Genomic DNA, 22,794 nt, shown 5'->3' on the forward strand with positions numbered 1-22,794 from the left:
CGAATAAATACGGTACATACTGCATACGGTATTGTTACTTAGAAGTATGCTGTTATGATCTGTAGCACAGAACATTTGTGGCATGTGACCACTCTGGAATGCTAGTCTCAGCACTCTGCTGTTGTGTCTGAATCTTTCTTTAGATGGCCACATGAGCATCTGCAAGACAACAGGCATTATCTATGTAATGCAGGTGTAAAACCTGTTCACTCAAACATAATTTCATATGCCACTTCAATTCAGGTATCAAATATGACATTATATCCTGCAAATACTGTAAGTTAACAGTTTAAGCGTTTATTATTATTTAGTATTTATTGTTTTGTATGCAGTGTTTCCCCAATGTTTCTGGGAGTGGCGGATCAACATTGAATTTATTACCAGCAATTAGCATGTGGACATGCTACCAGTTGCATCTATGTGTATGTGTAAATGTGTGTGTGCGAGTGCATATTCCCTACTATATAGGGACCATTTTTTGCATACACCCCTACTTGTGGTGACCAACATTATAGAGAAAATAAGGGGGAAATGGCTATGTTGGAGTAGAGGCAATTTATACGTTCATTTGTGTAGTTATATGTTACCATTTTTGCATGATGTTGATTTAATGTGTAGGGATGTTTTATTGGGTCTACATTCCACTAGAGTGGGCACACATCCATTTTTTCTTCTAGTATCAAGGGTAATAAAGTATTAATGTTGCCAGAAATACCTCTGTTTAAAGTTTACTTAAGTCCATTCCTTTATTTTGTAAAATTTCAAGTCACTTTCAACCCAAATGACACCTAAAACAGATATTAGCTTTTAATCCACATTTTTCTTGTGTTGTTGCTGACTGTTGATATGAATTTGCTAATGGACTTCCATTCTGCTATCTACATGCTAATGTTTTCAAAATCCTCTTCATTATGGGAAATAACAACCTCCAAATTTGCAGCGTACACCCTGAAAATTGCTAATTTAGCTGATTTTTCTTTTAGCTTATTGTAGTGAGCAACTCTTTAGTTTCACACATGACTGCAACATTTACTTTTCCATTAGCAGAATTGTTCTTGTATTCCTGCTTCACCAAGTTCACCTCAACACTTAATTTTCACAGATTTCCGCATATTGAAATTCATAAACACTGTTCATACTAGTCTGCAGCAGCATATTAAAATCAGCCTATCAGACTTGAAAAATTTTATATTCTTTTGATTTCAGTACCTAAAACAGAGAAACGGATGATGCACAACCCCTCCTAAAAAAGCTTTCATTTGCACTATTTTCCTTCTCTCCTAAACAAATCTTTCTCTTGTTTTGTAGTGTAAATTGCAGAAAATTATGTCGTCCCGCTTTTAGCAGGTAATTAACTTGTAGGTGCAAGCGGATAATTGTGTTGTCCGCATCTGTTTTGCTGTGAAACTCTTGAACCTTTCTATGTCTAAAAACCATTGTCCTGCACGCTAACAACTGACTGTGGGTGTTTTGGATTGGTGATTTGCCTGATGCCCTGTGATGCATTTACACTACAGAGTCCTGTAAGGTTCATTTTATTGTCTGAACCATTTATTTTGTGTTCATCCAAACCTCGTTGAACAACTCGTCACAGGGAGAACATTACTTACTTGATGGCGAGCACATCTTTAGCGTCAAAAGTTTTGGGCCCAGTTTGTATGCAGTTTACTGACTTCCCTATAATAAAGCAAAGTTGCTCTCCCGTTTGATGGAGTTAAACTAACCGTTGCTTTCAAATATGATTTAACAGATCAGAGATGTGATTGTTGAGCTGCTGTGGTGCACAAAGTATTCTTTTTGTTTTGACAAACTGAGTGAAGACTTGATTTGTGAGTTCCCTTTAATCTTCTCTTCTTAATGGATGTTCAGGCGACACTGGTCTCATTTAAAGTCTGCTTTTATGTTATAACAAAGTCAGATGACTGAAATGTCAGTTTCAAGAACAGTTAGTTATATTTTTGTTGTTGGTGCAAGTTTTTGGTTTCATGTGCAGCTCTGTACTAAACCCTGAATCTTTGACACCATGACACCTGCACACTTACATAACCAGCATGTGCTAGCCTTGTTGGTTGTTGTTTGTTCATTAAAGAGATAAAGGTTCAGTTTGGAAACACACAAATGTTCTTTACAGCACACTTACCTCTTCAGAAATGCTGTGAGGTCATTTTAAAACGCACTCACAGCCACTCATTTCACAGTTTCCCCCCAGAGAGCTCAGAGTGCTTGCCTTCAGTGAAAGTGTAATCCCTCCTCACTATTTCTGCACAAACAAATACACACATGCACACACAATCCATGCAGGACCAGGCAAAGATATTACACTTTGATACTTGAGGGCATTTGTTTGGCACGAGAACTTAGTTTGCTCTTGCCTTTGTAGGGCTGCTTAGATTGTGTAACTTGAAAAACTTGAGTTTATTTGAAATGTATACCTGTCCCAAAAACAAGAAACTTTTAAATATTTAAATTTATATTGTAAGTTACTTGCATTTATTCATATTTTAGAGTATTTATCTTGTTTGGGTGTTTTTTTTTTTTTTTTAAGGAAGCAAAACTCCAGTTGAATCATAATGGTACACGCTGTTTGAGCAAACACACATCGTAAAAATGCTGCTTGACTGTTTTAAAAATAAGATCAAAATAATTACAAATTATTAGTAAAAACTGTAACAACTATTCATTGACATCTCCAACTAATTTCAAGGAATTAAAAAGTAGAATAGTCTAAAATATGTTGTCAACTTTAAAGCAAACGGTCAGGGTTTATTTTTTTAATTACTGTATTTCCAGTTCTAAACAAGCAGTTTCTTAATAGAAAACATGACATGACCCTTTCAGCTTCAGTTTAAGGACCACTGACTGCTCTTGACACAGAGCAGTGGTAAACAAAAACAAAGATGTATGTTGCTTAGTGTATTCTGCTACAGCTCATGACTATTTCCACTCTGGGCTCCATCGAAAACCAGAAAACACTGATTTAATGCAGGCACACAGCATGTGGATGATATAAATAATAGTTTAATACATGCTAAGAGTCATGCAAATGTTTTATGAGAGGTCTGTCAGAGCTCAGTTTTATTAGTTTGAGCTGTTGTGTATTTTAGTGTTTCATTTTTATCATTGCGAGTAGTTTAAATATAGACTTAGCAGTGTATCAAAAATTAAATGAAATTTTCTGATTTCACTTAGATAAATGTAGTTACGTTATTTGTAACTAGTCTGTGCGATCACAAAGCAGTTTTGTTTAGTTAGCTTTTTTTAAATAAGATGTTTTGAAAGGAGAATAAGAGCAAGCTAGGAAATGTAAGTCAAAACATGAAAACATGTCCTGAAACACAAATATAGAAATATATTAAAATTCCTTTCAACATGGTGCTTCACAAGGGCAATTTTAAAGCATTTTAACTCAGAAAATTCTGGTTTCAAATTCAGTGCTGAGTTTATTTTCTTTCTTTTTTATGACATTAAACTGATTTACAGTCAAAATAAAAACTAGATTAATGTAACTGTTTAATACAATGGCTGTTGTGTTATCTAATTTTCTAAATTTTGTACCAGCCTGAATATTCTGTATCTTGGAGTTTTTGATTGTTGGCCAGGAAACGAAACATTATTAAACTCCTGCATAATTTGTATTCTGTTAATATTATATCTTCCTCGTCTGTGAATCTGTTGAACATAACTCGTTTCCACAGGCACATTGTTTTGGCTTACAGCCATTAAACAGGATAAAGTTTCTATTGAATTTTATGTTCAAATTTATGTTCTTTATATAGGTTTTGATGGTTTGATGTTTAAAATTGCCTATGAGAATTGAGTTGCACAAAAATTGATCAGCCTGCAAGTTCAAACAGCAAAACCACCAATTTGACACACTTGCTTCTTTGCAGTTTCACTGCATGCAGATTGATTTTGTGGTCCAAAGTAATTATATGCAGCTCACAACCGAGATGCAGTCTGGTGCCAAATAGAGCATCAAATAAAGCTGAAGTCTCCTACGACAGTAGCCAGTTAGATCCCTGGCCCTTTTCCTGACAGAATCTTTTTATTTTTTATGTCCAGTTCACATGCCTTTGATTACGGTTCAGTTTGTTTCGCCTGTCACACAAGTGTTGAAACGATTTCAAGCTCATTTACCGCAGTGAGCTCATCAGATGGGGGGAAAAAAATCAGGTTTCAGAGGCTACTCATCTCTTTACAAACACCCAATTTTAGAGCAGTGATTGAAAATAATGTGCATTTTATCTTCAGAAAGCATTAGTCACTAAACTGTCCAACCTATGACTTCTCTGATTATGTTGCCAGATGTCTTCTCTGCACACAACCCCATAAAATACGTATTCATGAACACAGACTTTTAAAATATCCTCTCAGTAGGTACTGATTGTAATAAATTAATAAAAAATACATGTTTTAAACTATGTAATGTAAAGTCAGCTTGAGCTTGTCATTGTTTTGTGTCTTGTCTGCTGCCAGTATCAGTCCTCTCACTTGTGTTGCATGACAGCAAATATCCTCTGTGCGTTACCTGCTCCAGGGATCAAAGCTAGTGTTGCTCATTGTGATGCCTCTTGTCTTTGTGCACTTTAAATGTAACCGCATGGAGTCTGGTTTAAACTACATTTACTGATAATCAGAATTTACTTATGCTGATACTTGCAGTTTTGTGTGCATGTTTTACAAAAGGGTCAACAGGAAAAGATAGTGAATAAAGACTTACTGAAATTAAATTTTTAGTCTTCATTAATTTGTTCAAATGGGAGAGTTTGCAGTACAGGGTTGGCTACTTTTTTCCAGTGCAGTTTGAGAGGTGAGAATATTTTCACTGTTGCAGTCTTTCTGTTCCTGTCTGGTTGCCATGTCTTTTTTTCCTCTGCAGAACATCTCTACTGGTAATTTCTCAAGGTCTACTTGCTTAAGGCAAAAAGTATTGAACTTTTTCTTATGTGTACTTCATTCTTTTTTAACCTTCAGTTCAGAATGTCAGCTTTGATGTCCGTAGAGTACAAATCTACTAAAAACTGGAAAAGAATCTGCACTGACAAATTTTGATTTAAAAGCCTATGTTGAGTTCTCATTACACTTAGAGCTTTAACTTTCCTATGTTTCCTATGTTCTTAAATGGGTTTGAAACAACAAGGGAGTTGTCACTGATGGTCTGCTGTTGTGCCTCTGGCTTGCTTTGTGTCTATTGTTTAGATCTGCCTCCAAAGTGCCAGTGAATGAGAAGAAGGAACGACCGCTAAGCACCATGAGCGAGGCCTCCAACCACACGGCAGCCACCTCTGACTGCACTGCAAACCCCAACAGCCCGGCAGGAAGAGTGAGTGACACAAGCAAGCATGGCATTAACATGCATCCCTGTTAGAAAGCGGGGGGGGGGGGGGGATCATGTTTAAATTGTTCAAAAAGCTTGTGCAAAGACTAGAAAGAATCATTTTCAATCATCTTACACATTCGTACCTCTTTTCCCCTGTTAGCCCTCAAGGCCCTCCAAGAAAATTCATAATTTTGGAAAGCGATCAAACTCCATCAGGAGGAATCCCAATGCTCCTGTGATGAAAAGAAACTGGCTTTACAAACAGGTAAGAAAACCCCTTTAAATAATTTTAACTTAAAACAATGGAGGTTTTATGATGTCACATTAAGATGAGCTAACTAATTTGATTAAATGCCACAAGCATTAATAGTTATTAAAAAATGCATGTCATTAATTGTAATTATTGCTGGTTTGTCACATGAGGTCACAAATCAGGACATATTTTTATTTACGCTATTTCTTCATGACTATAGTACTTACTGTGATTTGTGTTAAGTTCTATTGGCAGATGGAAGCAATAAACAACTATTTAAACAGTATGGTGGCATCATTCCTGTTAGCTTCTCAGCATGGTGATTTCAATATCTATTCAAATTTCTGCTATTTTAATGAGCCACTTATCTCTTTATACTGTCATGTTGAAGTAAGAGGAGCTTATTTAAAATCTGCCCAATAAAAAAATGTTACAGAAAAGATGTAGAAGTAGCACATTGTTGAGTGAGTTTTTCTAATATTTAAGTAACAATGCAAGACGAGTACAAAAAGATATATTTCTGATTCTTTGCACCGTCTGAACATGGCTTTGTTTGGAGTTCCTGCACAGCCAGCAGTGTTTAAATACACAGCACCTGGGTTACTTGCTGCAAGGAGAGAAAAGTGGTGCTTGAAACAGCCCTTGGCCAGACTGTACTATTCTCATGCTTCCCAACAAGAAGACTCAATTAGTTCTGATTGCAGGGCTCCCAGTGCAGCCTGTGAACACGTGATTGTTTCCTTTGCTGCAGCTGCCAGCTGCTTTTCTTTGGAGACCTTAATCTGGCTGGTGTAGATCAAGCAAAAGACTCACAAATCTGCTACCCTGAATAAAAGCTGGATTTGCACTTTTCTTTTTCTGCCTCATTGAGACCTGGAAGCCATTGAAGTCCTTGGCTGAGTGAAAGCTGAAGCCCTGCAGCAGATCCACTGGGAAATCAACACGCCACCGTGATCGATGTGTTGGTGAAAGCCTCCTAAGAACAAGATCTAACAGAAGTTTTGACAAAGTTTCCTCATGAGCACATTATAAAATTGATGCTGAAGACCTTGATAGCTTTTAGAGTAGGTGGTCAGGATGTTCGAATTTAGCAGTTTTCAGCTCTGCCTCCTTGAAGCACACAAGAGCAACATCTGCATTTTCTTTCCTTTTTATATTAATATGTAAAACATTCTGGGTGGCGCAAGCAAATTTCCATTTAAACCAAGCTGCAGCCCACATGCTGTCTGACCATAATAACAGAGTTGCTGAGGTCCTGCCTCCTACTTTACTCTCCAGATAAAATCTATGCTGAAGGACTCTGCTCAAGTTTTCCATTAAGGTTAACAGGAGGGCTAATATTCATTACTTTTCAGGCTGCAGACTAAAAAAAGCACTTTGATGTTAAAGAGCAAGTTAAACAAAAAATATATTTATTGTATTCCGTTAACCCTGAAACAAACTTTTTTTTCTCTCAAAAATAAATTATAGTTTGGGACAACTTGGCATTGGCCGGTTACCAGTTTAAAGTTGTGCCCTTGTGTTCAAAAGTCACAGTGTCAAAACCACTAAATGTTTCCATCATACCATTCCTACATTTTAAACACCTGAAAACAAGATAAAAAAGACAAACATAAACTTTTATTTCCCATCTCTGTTACCAGACCTGGAGTTGAGCTGTCATTTTTACAGTGGTTGAGGGGGGGATTCTCCTAAACATTAATTCTTATTAATAAAGACATTGCTGGACAGTTGTTCTTATTGTCCATCTGATAACCCACACAGTCCTGGTTTTTCTATCAGAGGAGCAACACTCATGTTTCTTTTTCAAGGTTTGAAATAAATGTTTGCAACAAACTGCACGCGTTAGCATGTTAGCAGGTGAAATATATGGTGGACTTCCTGCTTGCTGCAAAGGCTAATGATCCAGCTAATTAACTAACATTAACTTATCAGGCTCTCTAGTTACTCTGCAAAGAGCAGATCAGAAGAGAAGTAATATTCTGCACAATAGACACAATTATCTACGAATGTTAAATAAATTGTTCTGATGCTGTTTAGTTTGTCATCTTGTGAAGGAATACAAGCATTTTAAAACTATTTCTCTTCAAGGGAATCACTTCATTTTTAAAGGGTGTATCATTATAGTTGGCCAAACATAAAACAGTCTCTAAAGGGAAAAATTCAGCTCCTCAGGAAACGGCACACAGTATTTATGGGACCAATAGCCTCTAGAGTCATTAAACAATTTGCTTATGGTTAATGTCCTCTACAATCTGTTTAAAAATACAGTTTTTAAACTGCCTGCTGAGTCTTTGGCATTGAAGGTAAAAAATAATTTCAATGCTTGTAATTAGAAAAAACTTCCATGATCTTAAATGTCATTCTAAATAAAAATACTGGAAAGAAAAAAATCTGTTTACAAAGTTGGTTTTAAATCCACCCGGAGTTCAGGCCAAAGCTAACTCACTGGTTTTAATTAGCTGTCAACAAGTTCACTTGAAATCATTTATGTCTGAAATAATGAATAAATGAAATAACTAAAACCAAATATTATGTTAATACTAATATGCATTTACACACTATATGATATTATTTATGCAGCAAATGTTTCTTTCTTTAAATAAAAGCTAATCTTGTTTTGATGTTTTTGTTTATTATTGAAAAATATGTTTTTTTAGCTTAAGGTTATCATACCACCAGAATATTGGCTCATACCGGCCTGTGCATAGAGTTATCTCGGGAATTAGCATAATCTGAGTGTCGAAACATTTTAAGTGTAAAAATTATGACTTATAAAGTTTTTTGTTTTTATTATTTTTTTATTTGTAAAACTTATAGTTTTTTGTGTTTTGTAGAAAGCACTCCGTTTAGAAAAATGTGGCTAAAATAAAAGAAATGTAAAAATATAAAATTAAAACAGTTGATTGGCCGCTATTTATTATCAAAACAAAGCTAGAATTTTAAGTTTTCCTGAATATTTTGAGGGCTAAAATTATTCTGCAGTAAAGGTGGTCATTTCTCTGGAAGAACGACTCCACGGTTCGTGAAGTAAAGGTTTTCTGTTTATCTGGTGCGTTTACAGGACAGTACAGGCATGAAGTTGTGGAAAAAGAGGTGGTTTGTCCTTTCTGATCTGTGCCTCTTCTACTATAGAGGTAAGTACACACAATTAACACATCAGTGGTTTTCACTTCTTATTTTAAGTACCATGGTGACAGTCAGCCCTCATGTCAAGGGCTGTGCTAATTTCTGATACATCCATGTTTCTATTAAAAAACAACCTTTCACAACCAACTGAAAAACATATCAAGCTTGAGGGTTTTACAGAAATGGAAACATGCATGTTTAAGTTCTGAATACAGCTGAAATAAACTGACTTTATGTAGATAATATTAAAGTGTTTATACAAATTTTGAGAATTGTAATGTTTTTGACAAAAAAACTTTTTATACTATCGACAGAATCTTAATTTTGACTGAAGCGTAAATGATAAAATGAGCTTAAGTTTCTTTAGTAATTAGATTGATTTCAAAATATTTGCAAATGTATTTTAAAGGTTTTCCTTGCAGTTATTAAAGTCTGATTCACCCTTAAGCTCCCTCCGTGGTGCTGTTTTACAGCAGGAACATCTTTAATGTCAATGTTTATTTTTAAGTAACCTGCCTCTCACTGCGATGCTATAGATCTCACCTGATTCAAGTCTACATGTCAGGGCACAGGATTGATGTGGGTGTAGGCATCATTTGTGCTGAGCAGAATGACATCGAAGCTGTGTTTTTCCTAGCATCCTGCCGCTCCTGACACATTCTTTCTGCCCGCTGGCTGACAAAAGGCCACAGACAGAAGCAGATTTAAGGGCTTTAGCCAGATGAACGTGTTCTGCTGTGATGTTCATCGGTAAAAAGCTTCCAGTGAGGTCATCAACTTTGCTGCCTCAACTAAATACAGCCATTATCTGCTGGAGTGATCAGGTTATTATTGTTCACACAGGATGTCCAGCATTGCTGCTTACACTCGGAAAATGCTCTGCACACACCTCTATGGTTGTGTATTACTTTGACAGACGTATCACACAAGTAGACTGAGTGTCCCTACCTTCACTCCCTGGGAACTGAAGCCTGTAGGAAGAAATTTACAGGAACTGCTGTGTAGTATTTTTGGAACCAGCATCTGTGCACTAACAATGTGGGGCTTTAAGTCACGCCTACTTCTCCACCCACAATCATGATGTCATGTGACCTTTCTTGTAAGCATGTAATAGCTCAAATACATATTAGAAAAGTGAATATTCAAATATACAGCAGCAAGGTAAGAATTACATGGCTCAACAAGACTCAACCCCTAGAAATGTTACAGTGTTCTGTTCATTTGCATGGAGGGGGCGGGGCTTAAAGGGGACATACAATACAAAATCCTTTTTTTCCCCTGTTACACACATTTTTGTTGTGTACTTGGGGTCTCTAGGAGTGCAGAAATTTTTAATTTAGTCTTTCCTGGTGCTGCGTAGATATTGACTTTTTCAACCTGTTAGTTGGTTTCTGAACTGTTATGTCAAATGATTTGCAACATAACTTCTAAATAAGGTCTGAACTAACATTAATTTGTTTCATTTTCCTCTCGCTTGGGGTTAGACTCTGGCTCCAGCATGTAAAGGCTGGTTTATACTTCGAGTTGCACGTCCCCCTTCTGAGTGACAAAAAAGTCAGAACAATGCAGACCTTGCAGCTTGGAGCGTGTTTTTGGTTAGAACTTGGTGGGTGTGTCTGTTCATGAGGAACACTGCAGTGGTCCAGCTCTGCCTTCTGCATGTCATGTTGTTTAAAATGATTTCTTTTACTGAAGCCAGTTGTTAAAAGAGCTAGAAGAGCAGCTGGTTTGATCCTACTGAACGTGAGCATGCAGCTGATTTTTACGTCTTTTTTTTTCATCACCACCTTTAAAAAAAAAAAGAAAAAAGTTTTTCCTTCACGGACTTTTAACTCAACAAAACACTGATCATTAATTGATAAAAATAACACAATATCCAGGGGCGGTACGGTGGCTCAGTTGGTAGAGCTGATGCCTCTCAGCAAGATGGTCACCGGTTCAAATCCTGGTCCGGGGACCTTTCTGGGTAGAGTTTGCATGTTCTCTCCGTGCATGCGTGGGTTCTCTCCGGGCACTCCAGCTTCCTTCCACAGACCAAAAACATGACTGTTAGGTTAATTGATAACTCTAAATTGTCCCTAGGTGTGAGTGAGAGAGTGAATGGTTGTTTGTCTCTATGTGTGGCCCTGTGATGGACTTGCGACCTGTCCAGGGTGTACCCCACCCCTCACACTGTGACTGCTGGATATGGGCACCAGTGACCCACACAACCCTGAAAAGGAAGAAGCGTGTACAGAAAATGGATGGATGGATGGAACACAATATCCAGCCATCATTGTTACTGTTTATCTACTTAAATGAGCTTTGGGGGGCAGAGGGAGGATCTATGATAATTTATGGACCACCGCATCTTCAGCCTGTTTATACTTGCTCAGGAAAAAGACATCCAAAATGATGCAATCACCAACCCGCTGTCTCACATATTGAAGTATAATCCAACCTTAAGACTGGATGGACAAGTCTTCCCTTATTGACATCTTTTACTTGATTTGTAAATTAAACGTTTCTGTGACACTATATAGTTGTATCTGCTATTGAACTAGAATGGATTGCTCTGGAAGCTGAAGGGGGGCGGGGTGTGAAGCGCCTTGTTTGGATCTAAAGAGACAGCATCAAAACGAGTTGATTGAGACACACCTCAGAAAAGGGGTTAAAGAGGGTTTTGTGGAGATACAATAAGGAAGAAGTCAGACTGATTCATTGCAGTTCCACTTTATACAGACCTCAACTGAATGATTTAAATGAGAAAAAGAAAGATTTAAAAGCATGATATGTTTACTTTAAAACATGTTCTGGAACAAGCCAACGAGGGAGCTGATCCCTCTTCAGCTTCAGCTTCTGGGTTCCAGTCGGAGGACCACCTTTTTTACAGTCTATACCAAGCCTTAACATTTGCAAACTAATTAAACGCATTTTAAACAAAATAGAAGTAATGTCCTAAAATACTCGACTTATGAAACCAGCCTCAAACACTTGGTTCATTTACTTTTTCTTTCCTCTAGATGAAAAAGAGGAAGGTGTACTTGGCAGCATTCTCCTACCAAGCTTTCAAATATCCATGTTGTCTGTGGATGATCACATTAACAGAAAATATGCTTTCAAGGTTTGTATATTTTCATACCTTTTAAACTTTGTTAGTCTTCATATTTTATGTGTTAATACACTTACAGTAATAAGACCTAACAATAGCTTTTGTAGGGAAAAATAAAGCGCTCAAAATAATATTTAGATTTTTTTTACTGTTTAGCTCAGTGTTTTATTAGGGATATGAATCAAAGTTTACAAGCTTGAAAAATGTGTTACTGAAACTTTAAAGCTAGTTTTTATCAGATTAAAAATAAGTTGTTGTTTTTTTTCTTATTGATGCAAGGAGAATGGAGCATGTCTTTTACAGGCTGCTGGCAGGAGTGCAGTCCTATGACACCATGATACTGTCAGAAACCCTGAGTTTGATGAAAAGAACATATTTCATGAAATCTCAACAGTGGATATAGAACTGCTGCATTTTTCATAAACCCTTAGAGACAACAGAGTTGCCCTGCCAAATCCAGCTAAACACAGACGCTCAGGAGTCCGTTCAAGGTCTTTGTAACCACACAGCCCACTCCTTTTCCAACTTAGATTCAGGCAGAGCGTTTAGTGAAACAAGGAAACCACAGTTCAGAGCACAGACTCTTCAGTTAAACTCAGAAATCGGATGACTTTTTGACTCTTTTTTTATTTTTATTTTTTCATTTTACCTTTTTTGTGTCACCAAATGGTTGTGACCTTTTTCTAGACAATATAAAGTGAATTAAAGAAATGACAAGGCTTTTCTTGTTTCATAGACATCGGTAAACGGGCTGTTTAGATTGGTCACTAAACATTCTGTCTCTCTTTCTGTCTGCATCTGCCTCTGACAATATATTGGTTTGTTTACCACGAGGGAATGAAGAAAGCAGACAATGTTTCATCCATACAATGCACTGCATGGTAAGTCTTAGAGTTGTTTCAGGCAGATTTACTGCCTTAATCTGATGATATGCATGAAACTTAAGTGACTCAAGGATTTGATTTGTCTGTACGGCACAGATGGCCTCATCCAGGAACATTTTACAAATCAGCTCAGCTCAACTTGTTTTACAAAAGCATTAAAGTCATAGTCACAATTAGCTGGATAGCAAACAATTCACCAGTCTAATATGAAGTTCTGACATTATTTTCCTTTCTGTATTCCAGGTAAACTTTGTGCATCACTCTTCCTGTCCATTCCCGTCCATCAGGCAACGCATCCCAACATGAGGACATACTATTTTTGCACGGACACAGCCAAAGAGATGGAGTCTTGGATGAAAGTAATGACAGATGCTGCACTTGTGCATTCAGAGCCAGTCAAAAGGTTTGTAAGAGCTTCACTAATACGCTTCCCCCTCCCTTTTATTATTTTTTTAGAGTAGTTTGTGTCACTTTTGAATAGAGGAGGAGAGGGGAAAAAAAGACATTTGAAAAGGCACTGGGGATGGTTTTTAAAACGAACACTAATGACTCTGCATTCTTCAGTTCGCTTCTCCACTCTGATATTTCTTCTCTCTTTTTTTTTTAATTTGTGCAAGAAGCAAGTACTTTTAAATCCCTCCGTTAAGCCTGTTAAGGTCTTTGGCAGCAGCTCGATGCAAAGTCTTGTCATTTCTGGTCTTTTGGGCTTGTTTAAAAAACTGCAACTGTCTTTAAATGTTGTGCAACTGATTTAGTATTGTGGTTTATTGCAAAGCAACAAATACTTAAAAAAGCACCACATTCATATGGGCATGTTGGTACCATCAGTGCATGCTGCAAGTTGTTGAGGGGGATGTACAGCTGCAATGGCTGATCATACTCACCAACATACCAGTTCAGGTTTTTTTAATGTTTGTCATTTGGCCACCAGCCCATCTAAGGCCCATGTTTTACATGGGTGAGCAGAGGAATAATTGTAAGAAGCTGCGTTACACAGAGCAGTGGTGCCTGGAATCCACTCAATACTTCTGCAAAAATGAGACTGTGTGATGCAGCTGTAAGTTTTCTGTTATATTGTTTTTATGTTTTATAGCAGCTTTTTATTTCACCTCACACTTGTTTTGTGTCCACATTCTTCCCCAAAACACAGAAAGCTGGAGAAGACATTATGTGACCAGTGGTGCATGGTTTGAAACTATACAAGTGGAAAGTCTGAAGAATGTCTTTTGAGCCTTTGTGTTGTTGACCAAGTGATTCATGCCACTGAGGGAAACTGGATCAACTTTGAAGTGCTGGCCTTAGTCTAGTCTACAGCCAAAAAATAGTGGTGCCTGTTACCTCTGAATACGTCCCCAGGGACCATAGGGTGGTAGATTGGAGTTACAAATGGATTTGGGGTCTGAGCACCATCTTTCAGCTGGGCCTCGACAGAGGAAGTGTTTTATTGGCGATATCTGATTTCCTTTTCACGTCTGGCCTTCTTCGACAGCAATTTACTTTGCACTTCTGGCTTAGCTTAAAGCAAAAACCTGTTAGAATAATCAACAATAAAGGCTGTGTTTTAGCTCTTTGTAATTTATTTATTTATTTTACATTTTGTCTTGTCTCAGTTAGACCTGTCATAATAAGTGGTCTTCAAATGATATTATCATTTATTGCAATAATTTCTGAGACAATATATTGTCCAGAAAAATGTGTTTTTTCCTATCTCGGTTAACTTTTATAAGTATAGAGAAATGCATTCAGTCCAATCAGGTTATTCTAATTCTGTGGTCTTTTTTTATTGTTGCAAAGAAGGTGTTTTGGGCTTTCAGTTTGAAAATGTTTATTAGAGTTTTTCTGTCATTATTTAATTCTGTCTTGTTGTCGTTTTCAGGTTGGACAGACTAAAAGTAGAACAGTGTGGGCCACAAGAAGTTAGTCATGTTGTCAACCACAAGCTGCCTCTCACACAGCCTGAAATCCAGAACAATGAACGCAACCTTGAGGTTGATCGTGAACGCAGTGCAGCAGTAACCTCCACCAAAGAAGAAGAAGAAGACAGAAAGCAACGTGACGCTGAGCGCTATGGCTTCCAGAAGGACGGCGCAGAGCGTGGACGTCCCCTCACCAAGATCAACAGCCTGAAACTGCAGTCGACTCAGGCAGCAGCCATTAAGGCTAACGTGACTTCGCCGCAGCCTCCAGCTGAGACTGAGAGCATGCACCAAAAGCCCCAGATGAATGGATCAGGAGAGCAGCTCCCTGCTAATGGGAATGGGCTCCCCGTTCTGCAAAGTCCCAACCAGGAGCCGGACCGCAGCCTGAGTAGGACGAGCTCTATGCAGCAGCTGGAACAGTGGGTTCGCATACAGAGAGTCCGCAACCAGGATGATGATACCAGGAGGTAGGTTTAATCTTTTCCTCTTTCTTCTTTCTGCTTCCTGTCATTTCATTTATTACTTGTCATTTTTTTAATTGTAGATGTTTGCTTTTAAATTAATTGATAAATTAAAAATATAACAATGTTTAAAATAATATTATTGTTATATAATGTGTAAATATTTTTAAATAGATTGGCTGCAGAAGGTCTTACACAAGTTGTTTTACAAGAAACAAGTTTTACTTTCAGCAATAGGAACAGGAAACAAACAATTATTGAGTTGAAATAGGAAGTTCTCCCTCAAAACCTTTTTATGTTGAGATTGGGATTTTGTGTTATTGTAAATCTGTTCTTTCTAATGCTGTGTTATTTAAAGAATAGTACATTTGTTACTAATGTAAGCATCACAATGTAAACATTTGACATTTCTCACTTCAGTGTCTCAGCAATTAGGAGCAGGAAAAACAATGACTGTCAGACTAACTGCCTGCTGCTGGAGCAGCTGTAAGGACTCTGTTTTTAATTGGTTGGGATTAAACTTTCACTCTTTCCTTTTGTTAAACAGACACGCTCATCATGTCTGCCTCTAAAATAGTTTTTGTCCTCCTGTTTATCATCATCAAGCTCCTGCTCTGAGCCTCTTTACCCCCTCTCATTCTGAGATTAGGGTTTATTTTAGGAAGTGATTGTGCACACCATATTTAAATACGGAATACATTTTAAAGGAAGATATCTTAAAATAACAAAAAGATCCATGTTGGATATATTTTTTTAGACTTAGACAGAATGAGTTTGTCTCTAAACTTGCAGAAAGAGAAAACTGGGTTCATGTCAACATGTGAAAACTCTGGACAATCTGACTTCATTTTTATTGATGCAGAAGTGACCACATATTTATTTTGTATTCTGTTGTGCTGATTTTTCTTTTCCAAAATAAAAAACAGTCACAAAAGCTCTTGGGGTGTATATTTACATTGCGTTTCAGTTTGTCCGTGTTTTATTTTAAACACTGTTTGTCTCTTCCCCACTGATGGTGGTTGCTATGCAGTTACATGCCTTTTTAATGCTGTTGGTTTGGGTTTTACAGACCAGTGAGCTTTCTAGCCCCAATCTGTCAGGAAGTCCTAATATGAAGTCCTTGTGAAGCCACTGCACTGACTTTGAACCCACTGAGAAAGTTTGGCTTTTTAAAGCCTTGCTTTATCAGGGAAAGTCTGATTTGTCTGAGTAGAGCCTTGCTTTGCTCAATTCCCTCAAGACCCACATATAAACACTTAAAATAGTAAATCCTCACAAACACATATTTCTTCCTACAGCTGATCATAGACTTGATCTAAAGTGTGCGCCAACACATTTAAAGACAAATTGAATAAATTAAATTAATTTAACACCCCACTTTCTCTGTGCATCTAAGTGACATAACAAGTCTTAAGTATTTTATTCTCTTTAATTAAGTAATAACCACTGTGTTTTTCTTCCATAGCATCACATCATACCAGACACTGCCTAGAAATCTGCCAAGCCATCGGTTACCTTACATGTCTCATTATGGAGATGGCTACCGCACCATGCCCAGAAATAGCATGGCCCAGCGGGACAGCATTTGCAGCATGTCGCCGTCTCTGTACGACCAAGCCCTGGGCCCGGCGGCGGCCGAGAAGCGCCGCTCCATGAGAGACGACACCATGTGGCAGCTATACGAGTGGCAGCAAAGACAGGCCTTCGGCAGGCAGCCGGGGCTCTATAGCAACATGGCCAGTCCCAAAACCATGATCAACTTATCGGAGCACGCGGCACCGAGCCACTCCATCCCTCCTTCGCCTTCCCACGGGTCCTTGTCCATGTACGGTGGCTACTCGCCGATGAGGTCTTACAACATGGCCAACGCTCCTTCCGAGTTTTCCTCCCCCATCTACAGACGCGAGTCGAGCCTGGACAGACGGCACCGGCCACAAATCAACAAGGTTTTCAACACGTTTATCTTCAGTCTCCATGCAGATAGTGTGGCTCTTGGTTTTTGTATTTTTAAAATGTCTACCTCTGTTTTTGTTCAGTGGAAGTGAATTGAACTTTGTAGTTCTTGTAAACAAGCAGTTTGTCTGTTTTACCTCAGGGGTATGTTACAGAAGAAATGGATATTTTAAAATTTGTTGATGAAGTTACAGCTGATTATCTAAGGGTAAAAGCTTTGAGACATTTTAAATTGTTGCAACCTAATTGTTTTAAATGTTCACTTGCTGTCTAAGTGAGTAATTATTATTGCATGCACATTATGGTTATGAAAAATGGATGACTGAATACTACTAACAGGTGTGTTTGAATATTTTAATTTATTTTTTAATAAAATTGTGTTCTCCAGTACGCCTACCCACCTGATAGGAGATCCATGCCTGCAGGGATCCCAATCCAGACTATCACTGCCCACTCTCTGCAAGGCAAATCTGTAAGTCTTCATCTGAATTTTCCTCGTTTCTTTTTGTTGATCCACATATGTTTATATGACTGTGGTTCTCGGTTGAAACATTTCAAACTTGGGTTTAGGCAGACTTCTGTGACAAACAATGCTATTTTTATAATAGTGCTTACCCTCACTGTCTCACTTTTTCCTCTCCGACCAGAACATTTTCAAAGGTCTTTCAGAGGCAGATTTAGGCAGAACTTGGCTGTATGCTCCAAGTTAGAAGATTTAAAATCCGTTCACTTCAGAGCGCCTTAGACTCACTTCACATCAGTGGAGACTTAAAAACCCTGTCACTCACAACTCTCTAAGCCAGATTGGGAATTTATGTCAAAGCTGCACCCAGTGCTATTCTGTTTTGACAGGGCTGGTAAAGTCTCACCCCGATCCTGCAATAAATGCAAACTTTTCTGTTTTTAGCAAACCTAACGAGCTTTTATGCCTTCGACTGTGATGCACCTGGGATAATGTCATGTTCCTGAAGTGCATGAAAACCCAACGCCAGGATATGCTCACCTATTTTCATCCTTTCTGCCTTTTAATCTCTTATCCTGGTGTGCTCTTTCCTTTCCTTTCCCACCCCCTTGCGGCGTGTCCCTGTTTCAATGTGGCTGTGCGTCCCTCCTCCCCTCCCTTGCAGCCTGAAGAATTGACTTTGCTGTTGATAAAGCTGCGACGGCAGCAGGCAGAGCTAAACAGTATCCGGGAGCACACTGTAGCACAGCTTATGCAACTAAACATGGATGGCGACAACCCAAAGGTCAGGCCCCGCAGAGACATCTCTGCAGGCGTGTGTGCTACCTTGTGGTGTGTGTGCCATCTTTACCCATCTTCATTATTCATCTCCAGCCAGAGGTTTTGGTTGGTCTTCATACATTTACTGTCTTCAGGGATCAGCTACGCCGTGATCCACTTTGCTTTAAACATGCAAAAAAATGTTTGAAAGCCATAATATTTGCCAAATCACTTTTCTGCTTGCTTCACTTAGTTTGTCAGGTCATTACATTTGACATATTTGAGCAGGGCGAGTGATTGATTTACTTATTTTGTGCACCAAAAAGAGTCCAGACAGTTTGATTTAAGTGAAAGTTAAAGTCCTTGGAAAGCTTAAAGAGACTAAAACCAGTGACATACTAACTATTATTTAAGATTTTTACATTGTATAGGTTATCTAAAGCTTATTTAAAGAGTATTAATGTGGCTTTGTAGTCACTTTTACATAGATTTTAACCATCTTATAGATGGTTACACGGAGGCATCAAATAAATTCTATTATAGAGAATTTATTTGATGCCTCCGTGTATCCATGCAAAGATAATTACTGGATGTCGTTGACTTGCTGTTTCTTGTGATTTCTTTGCACTTGGTCAAAATTGCATGGCCCATTTTGTCATAGTGAAGCTGCACTCCCTCACATCCAGAAGTAGCATCATATTGTTACCCTTTAAAGTCTGTGTGACGCCTGACCTGCTTTCTTCACATTGAACTGTCCTGCTTCCTTTTCTTTACATGGTTATATTTGGAAACATGGCATGCTTGTGTGATATGTAAGTAACAAAGAGACACACAAGAGGAGCATCAGGTTAAGAAAAGGGGGGCTTTGATTTTTTTTTCCTTTATCTCACTTTTCTGCTGCCTTTTCTCTCCTCTCCTTTTCTGCTGACTGTAGAACGACATTCTCTCCCATCACCTCCAAAGGAACCTCATGTATTTGGACAATCAGGTGGGGTGATGCATGAGCGCATGCCCTCTCTTCGCTACCAATGAACTGAACTCATTTAATACTTGGTTGTAGTTGTGCGTGAATTTATTCCTTCCTTTTAAGCCGGTGTTGAAGAAAGGTACAGTTGCAAAAGGAGCTGCATATTATGGACAAATATGTTGTTTTGTTTTTATAAGTGTATGCATGTATATATGTGTAGTATATATGTTTGGTTTAGTTTAATGACTGCTTTTATATGTAAATTGTTCTTTTTAAAATTAAAACGCTTAGTTAATTTTATATTACAAGGCACAAAACACATAACCGTGTAACAGTTTTCACACTTACAGCTAAAGTTCTGAAATGTTTGAAAGATACTAGGCAGTTTTGTAACTGCCTAGTACATTTTTTTAGAAAATCAACAGATGAATTGATGTTCAAAGAGGCACCACGTTTTCCTGATGATTTCCTGTTGAGATGCAGCTTCATTAAAGAAAAAAAAAACTAACTAAATAAATATGTTTGACTCCATGAAGTAAAAATATAAATACCAAACTGATCATCAGCAATTCTCATCTGTTTTTTTTCTCATAAGTTATATTTATGTGCTGAAAATCTCTACTACTTGTACTTGTGTGAACAGCAGTTACAAAAAAAAGTGCAAACCAGCGGCTGCACGTTTTCTTTTAGTTTTTTTTTTTTGTTTTTTATGTGAACACACAAAAACAACTCATGACTGCCATTATATTTTGGCTTAGTATATTAGCTTAAAACATCATCCTTTATCTACCCAAACTAACCTCATAGGTATACTGAACCTTTCCTTATTACATGTTTTTTAACTGTTATTTCACCAGGAAAATCCCATTGAGATTAAGAATCTCTCTTGCAAGGGAATCCTGGCCGAGTCTGGCAGCAGTAAGAGGTTACAAAACATTCACAGCAAAAATAGAAACAGCACCATCATAGATAGGTTAATAAAATACTCCTCAGTTAAAACATTTACTAACAGATGATTATTTCCCAAAATCAGTAAGAACAGCCTTAAAAACATTTAGTGACAACTTTTGGATGACATTCACATTTGTATTTACTCTTTTATTTGAAGCGTGGGGTGATCGTTTAAAGACTCAAACATTCTGATTATGTGTTTGTAGCCAGTTCAAGACGGAAAGCTTGTATTTTGTTTAATTTGCATTATTCAACATTGCAGATCCTGTCATTTGACTATTGTGCATGCTGATATGCTGTGCAGCCCTAGTTTGCATTGTGTTTTGTCATGGGTCTATTTTATTTTTTGTTTTTGTTTTAATGAATAGCCTAAAGTCTACAGCAATTACAAAGTAACTGGCTCTCATTTTATTCTTTTGAAGCAGCACAGTGTACATGCTTTATCTCTGCCTTGTAGTTTACATAAAAAATGCTGTAGGAACTGAACTTTTATCTTCTGCTCTTGGGGGCGTTTATTAACCGCAGTCATACACACAGGAACACTTAAACAATTCTAGTAATTGGCATTTAATATCTAGTCTCAGATTTGTGTGAACACAGAAAAATAATTGCTTCTTCACTCGTGTTTATTGTTTATCACCACACGCACTGTACAAAGTAACTGTAGCGCTTGCTGTATTTGCCCCAATATATTAAATGGAAGTTTTTAAGGCGGAGCTTTTCACTAAGAAGAAATAAGCTTCTTTGCATTATAACATGTTCCTGATCCTGTTTGTAAGTATGACTTACTGCTTGATGGGGCTGTAGCCTCTCCTGTCCTGTGTGAAAGCACATGTTTATGTCTAAGTCTGGTCCTTTTTAAAGTGAGTGAAGTGAGGTGTGATCTTGCTGTGGCTGTTGTCTCAGAAATCCAGTGCACTGCTCTAAACTCTCTGACACTTGCTATATTGCTCCTCTCCGCAACTGAACTAGATGAAGGAAAATGACCCTTTAATCGCCATGACTCACAAATTGATTGAGAACTCTGCTCCAAGGCCTCAACTTTACCACCAAGTAAGGCCAGCCAAAGGCTTTGCTCCACGTCATCCTCACCAGTCGCTGTTGTTCTTTTTGGTCTGTTTTTGCAATGCTCCTCCTCCGATGTCCAAGTCTTCATCTTGAGGACGGTCTCCGTGTTATCGTTTGCTATGCCAGCACTTCCCCCATCCATTGCTTTTTGATTGTTCTCCTCGTATTAGAAGTCATGTTCATGTGGGCATGACTTTAAAAAGTATTTTGTTGTATGTATGTACTTTTCGCTGTTCCGTTGAACCCTTCCTTTATTTTGAGGTTTGTGTGCTCAGGTTGTATGTAGTTACTGATGAAGCTGAAACCTGTTGATAGAACTCTCTCTTAGGCATGGGGCTTTTTAAAAATGCCTGAGTCGTAGCTGCACATTTCTTACTTTGGCTGCAAAGCATGTAGGCCTTCCTCATCATTCTTTTTCTTTTTTTTTTTTTTTTTGTGTGCCTTAGACAGTGTTAGATTTCCATAACTCTGTGTGTGCAGAATGCCTTCACTTCGATTAGCTGACTCACCAGAACTTGGCAGGGAGGCTTTGATTATTATCTAAATTCTGTGTTAACAAACACGTCACGAGTTTCATGCTGAATACTTTTCCCCGAGTCAAAGGGATGGTTAAGATCTTTTGAGGTTGGGTTTTCTGAAAAGTTTATATCCTGCTTGTTGTTGGTAGCTCTTAAAAATATCTTAATCTGAAAAAATGAACTTAACCTGATTGACAAGCGAACATCCAGCCCACGACCAAAGTTAATTGATGTTGTCCTAAAACATATTTAATCTCAAAAACTTCATAATGGTTCATATAAATATTTGATCTACTTTTACAGCACTGTTAGCTTTGCTTTATATTGATATTTTATCAAAAATATTATTTTCCAGTCAGATGTGCCCAGACCAGCTCCAGAATGTGCTACATCTAGCTTCTGCAGGAACTTTTTATACTTGCAAATAACCACATAATTATTTTTAAATAACTGTGCAATGCAAAATTAATTGCAGTGTTAAGGCTGATAAAGTCCTTTGCATTAACCACTAGCCTTTTTCCACTTAGGTCTTGGCCCTGCTTGTAAGTACGATCAGAATTTAGCTTTATTTTCATAAACTGAGGCCATATAAATATCTACAACAGGTAGGATGTTGATTTGTCATAAGCTCCACTTCAAAAAAATACTTGAACTGTCCCTTTAAATCCAGGAGGAAATACTTTTTTGATATTTAAGTACAACAGAACAGTTTTTTTCATGTTTGGCTCTTAGCATGCTTGAGTTAAGTATTCATGTCAAACCCACTGCACTTCTCACTGTGGTGAGTGCAAGTCAGTCACAGTTCATACGTTTTAGTTGTTCAAGACCTGACATCCAGCTGTTGAACACAGTTGACCTTTAACATTTAAGGCCTCAGAGGCATACTGATGAAGAAGAAGTCTTATGCATTTTGGGGTCTATTTTAATCCTCTTTACCTTTCTGCACTGCTTCCTCCTCACCTCTTCTTGTTGCTTTGCTGATGAAGAGCATAAACAAGTTGGACTGTAGGTGATGATCGCTGTGACATCACTTTGCTGCCTGGGTGACCCCCTCACCC

General features: G+C 37.9%; 1 protein-coding gene across 3 annotated transcripts in view; it reads left to right on the top strand.

Moving 5' to 3' along the window:
* Positions 1–19,220, top strand: part of LOC106534742 (pleckstrin homology domain-containing family A member 5) — a gene marked incomplete at its 3' end in the record, with an annotated part of 57,020 nt that extends 37,800 nt beyond the window's left edge. For 2 of the 3 annotated variants that reach the window (XM_014031474.1, XM_014031476.1), the window contains 11 exon segments: positions 1,309–1,347; positions 5,200–5,323; positions 5,481–5,585; positions 8,638–8,710; positions 11,705–11,805; positions 12,965–13,080; positions 14,554–15,063; positions 16,523–17,003; positions 17,399–17,482; positions 18,138–18,257; positions 19,167–19,220. In XM_014031474.1, coding sequence (XP_013886928.1) covers positions 1,309–1,347; positions 5,200–5,323; positions 5,481–5,585; positions 8,638–8,710; positions 11,705–11,805; positions 12,965–13,080; positions 14,554–15,063; positions 16,523–17,003; positions 17,399–17,482; positions 18,138–18,257; positions 19,167–19,220 — 1,807 coding nt within the window. 3 annotated transcript variants of the gene reach the window in all.
* Between the last annotated feature and the right edge of the window lie 3,574 nt (positions 19,221–22,794).

This window comes from Austrofundulus limnaeus, unplaced genomic scaffold (assembly GCF_001266775.1).
Source record: "Austrofundulus limnaeus strain Quisiro unplaced genomic scaffold, Austrofundulus_limnaeus-1.0 Scaffold1258, whole genome shotgun sequence".
Lineage (NCBI taxonomy): Eukaryota > Metazoa > Chordata > Actinopteri > Cyprinodontiformes > Rivulidae > Austrofundulus > Austrofundulus limnaeus.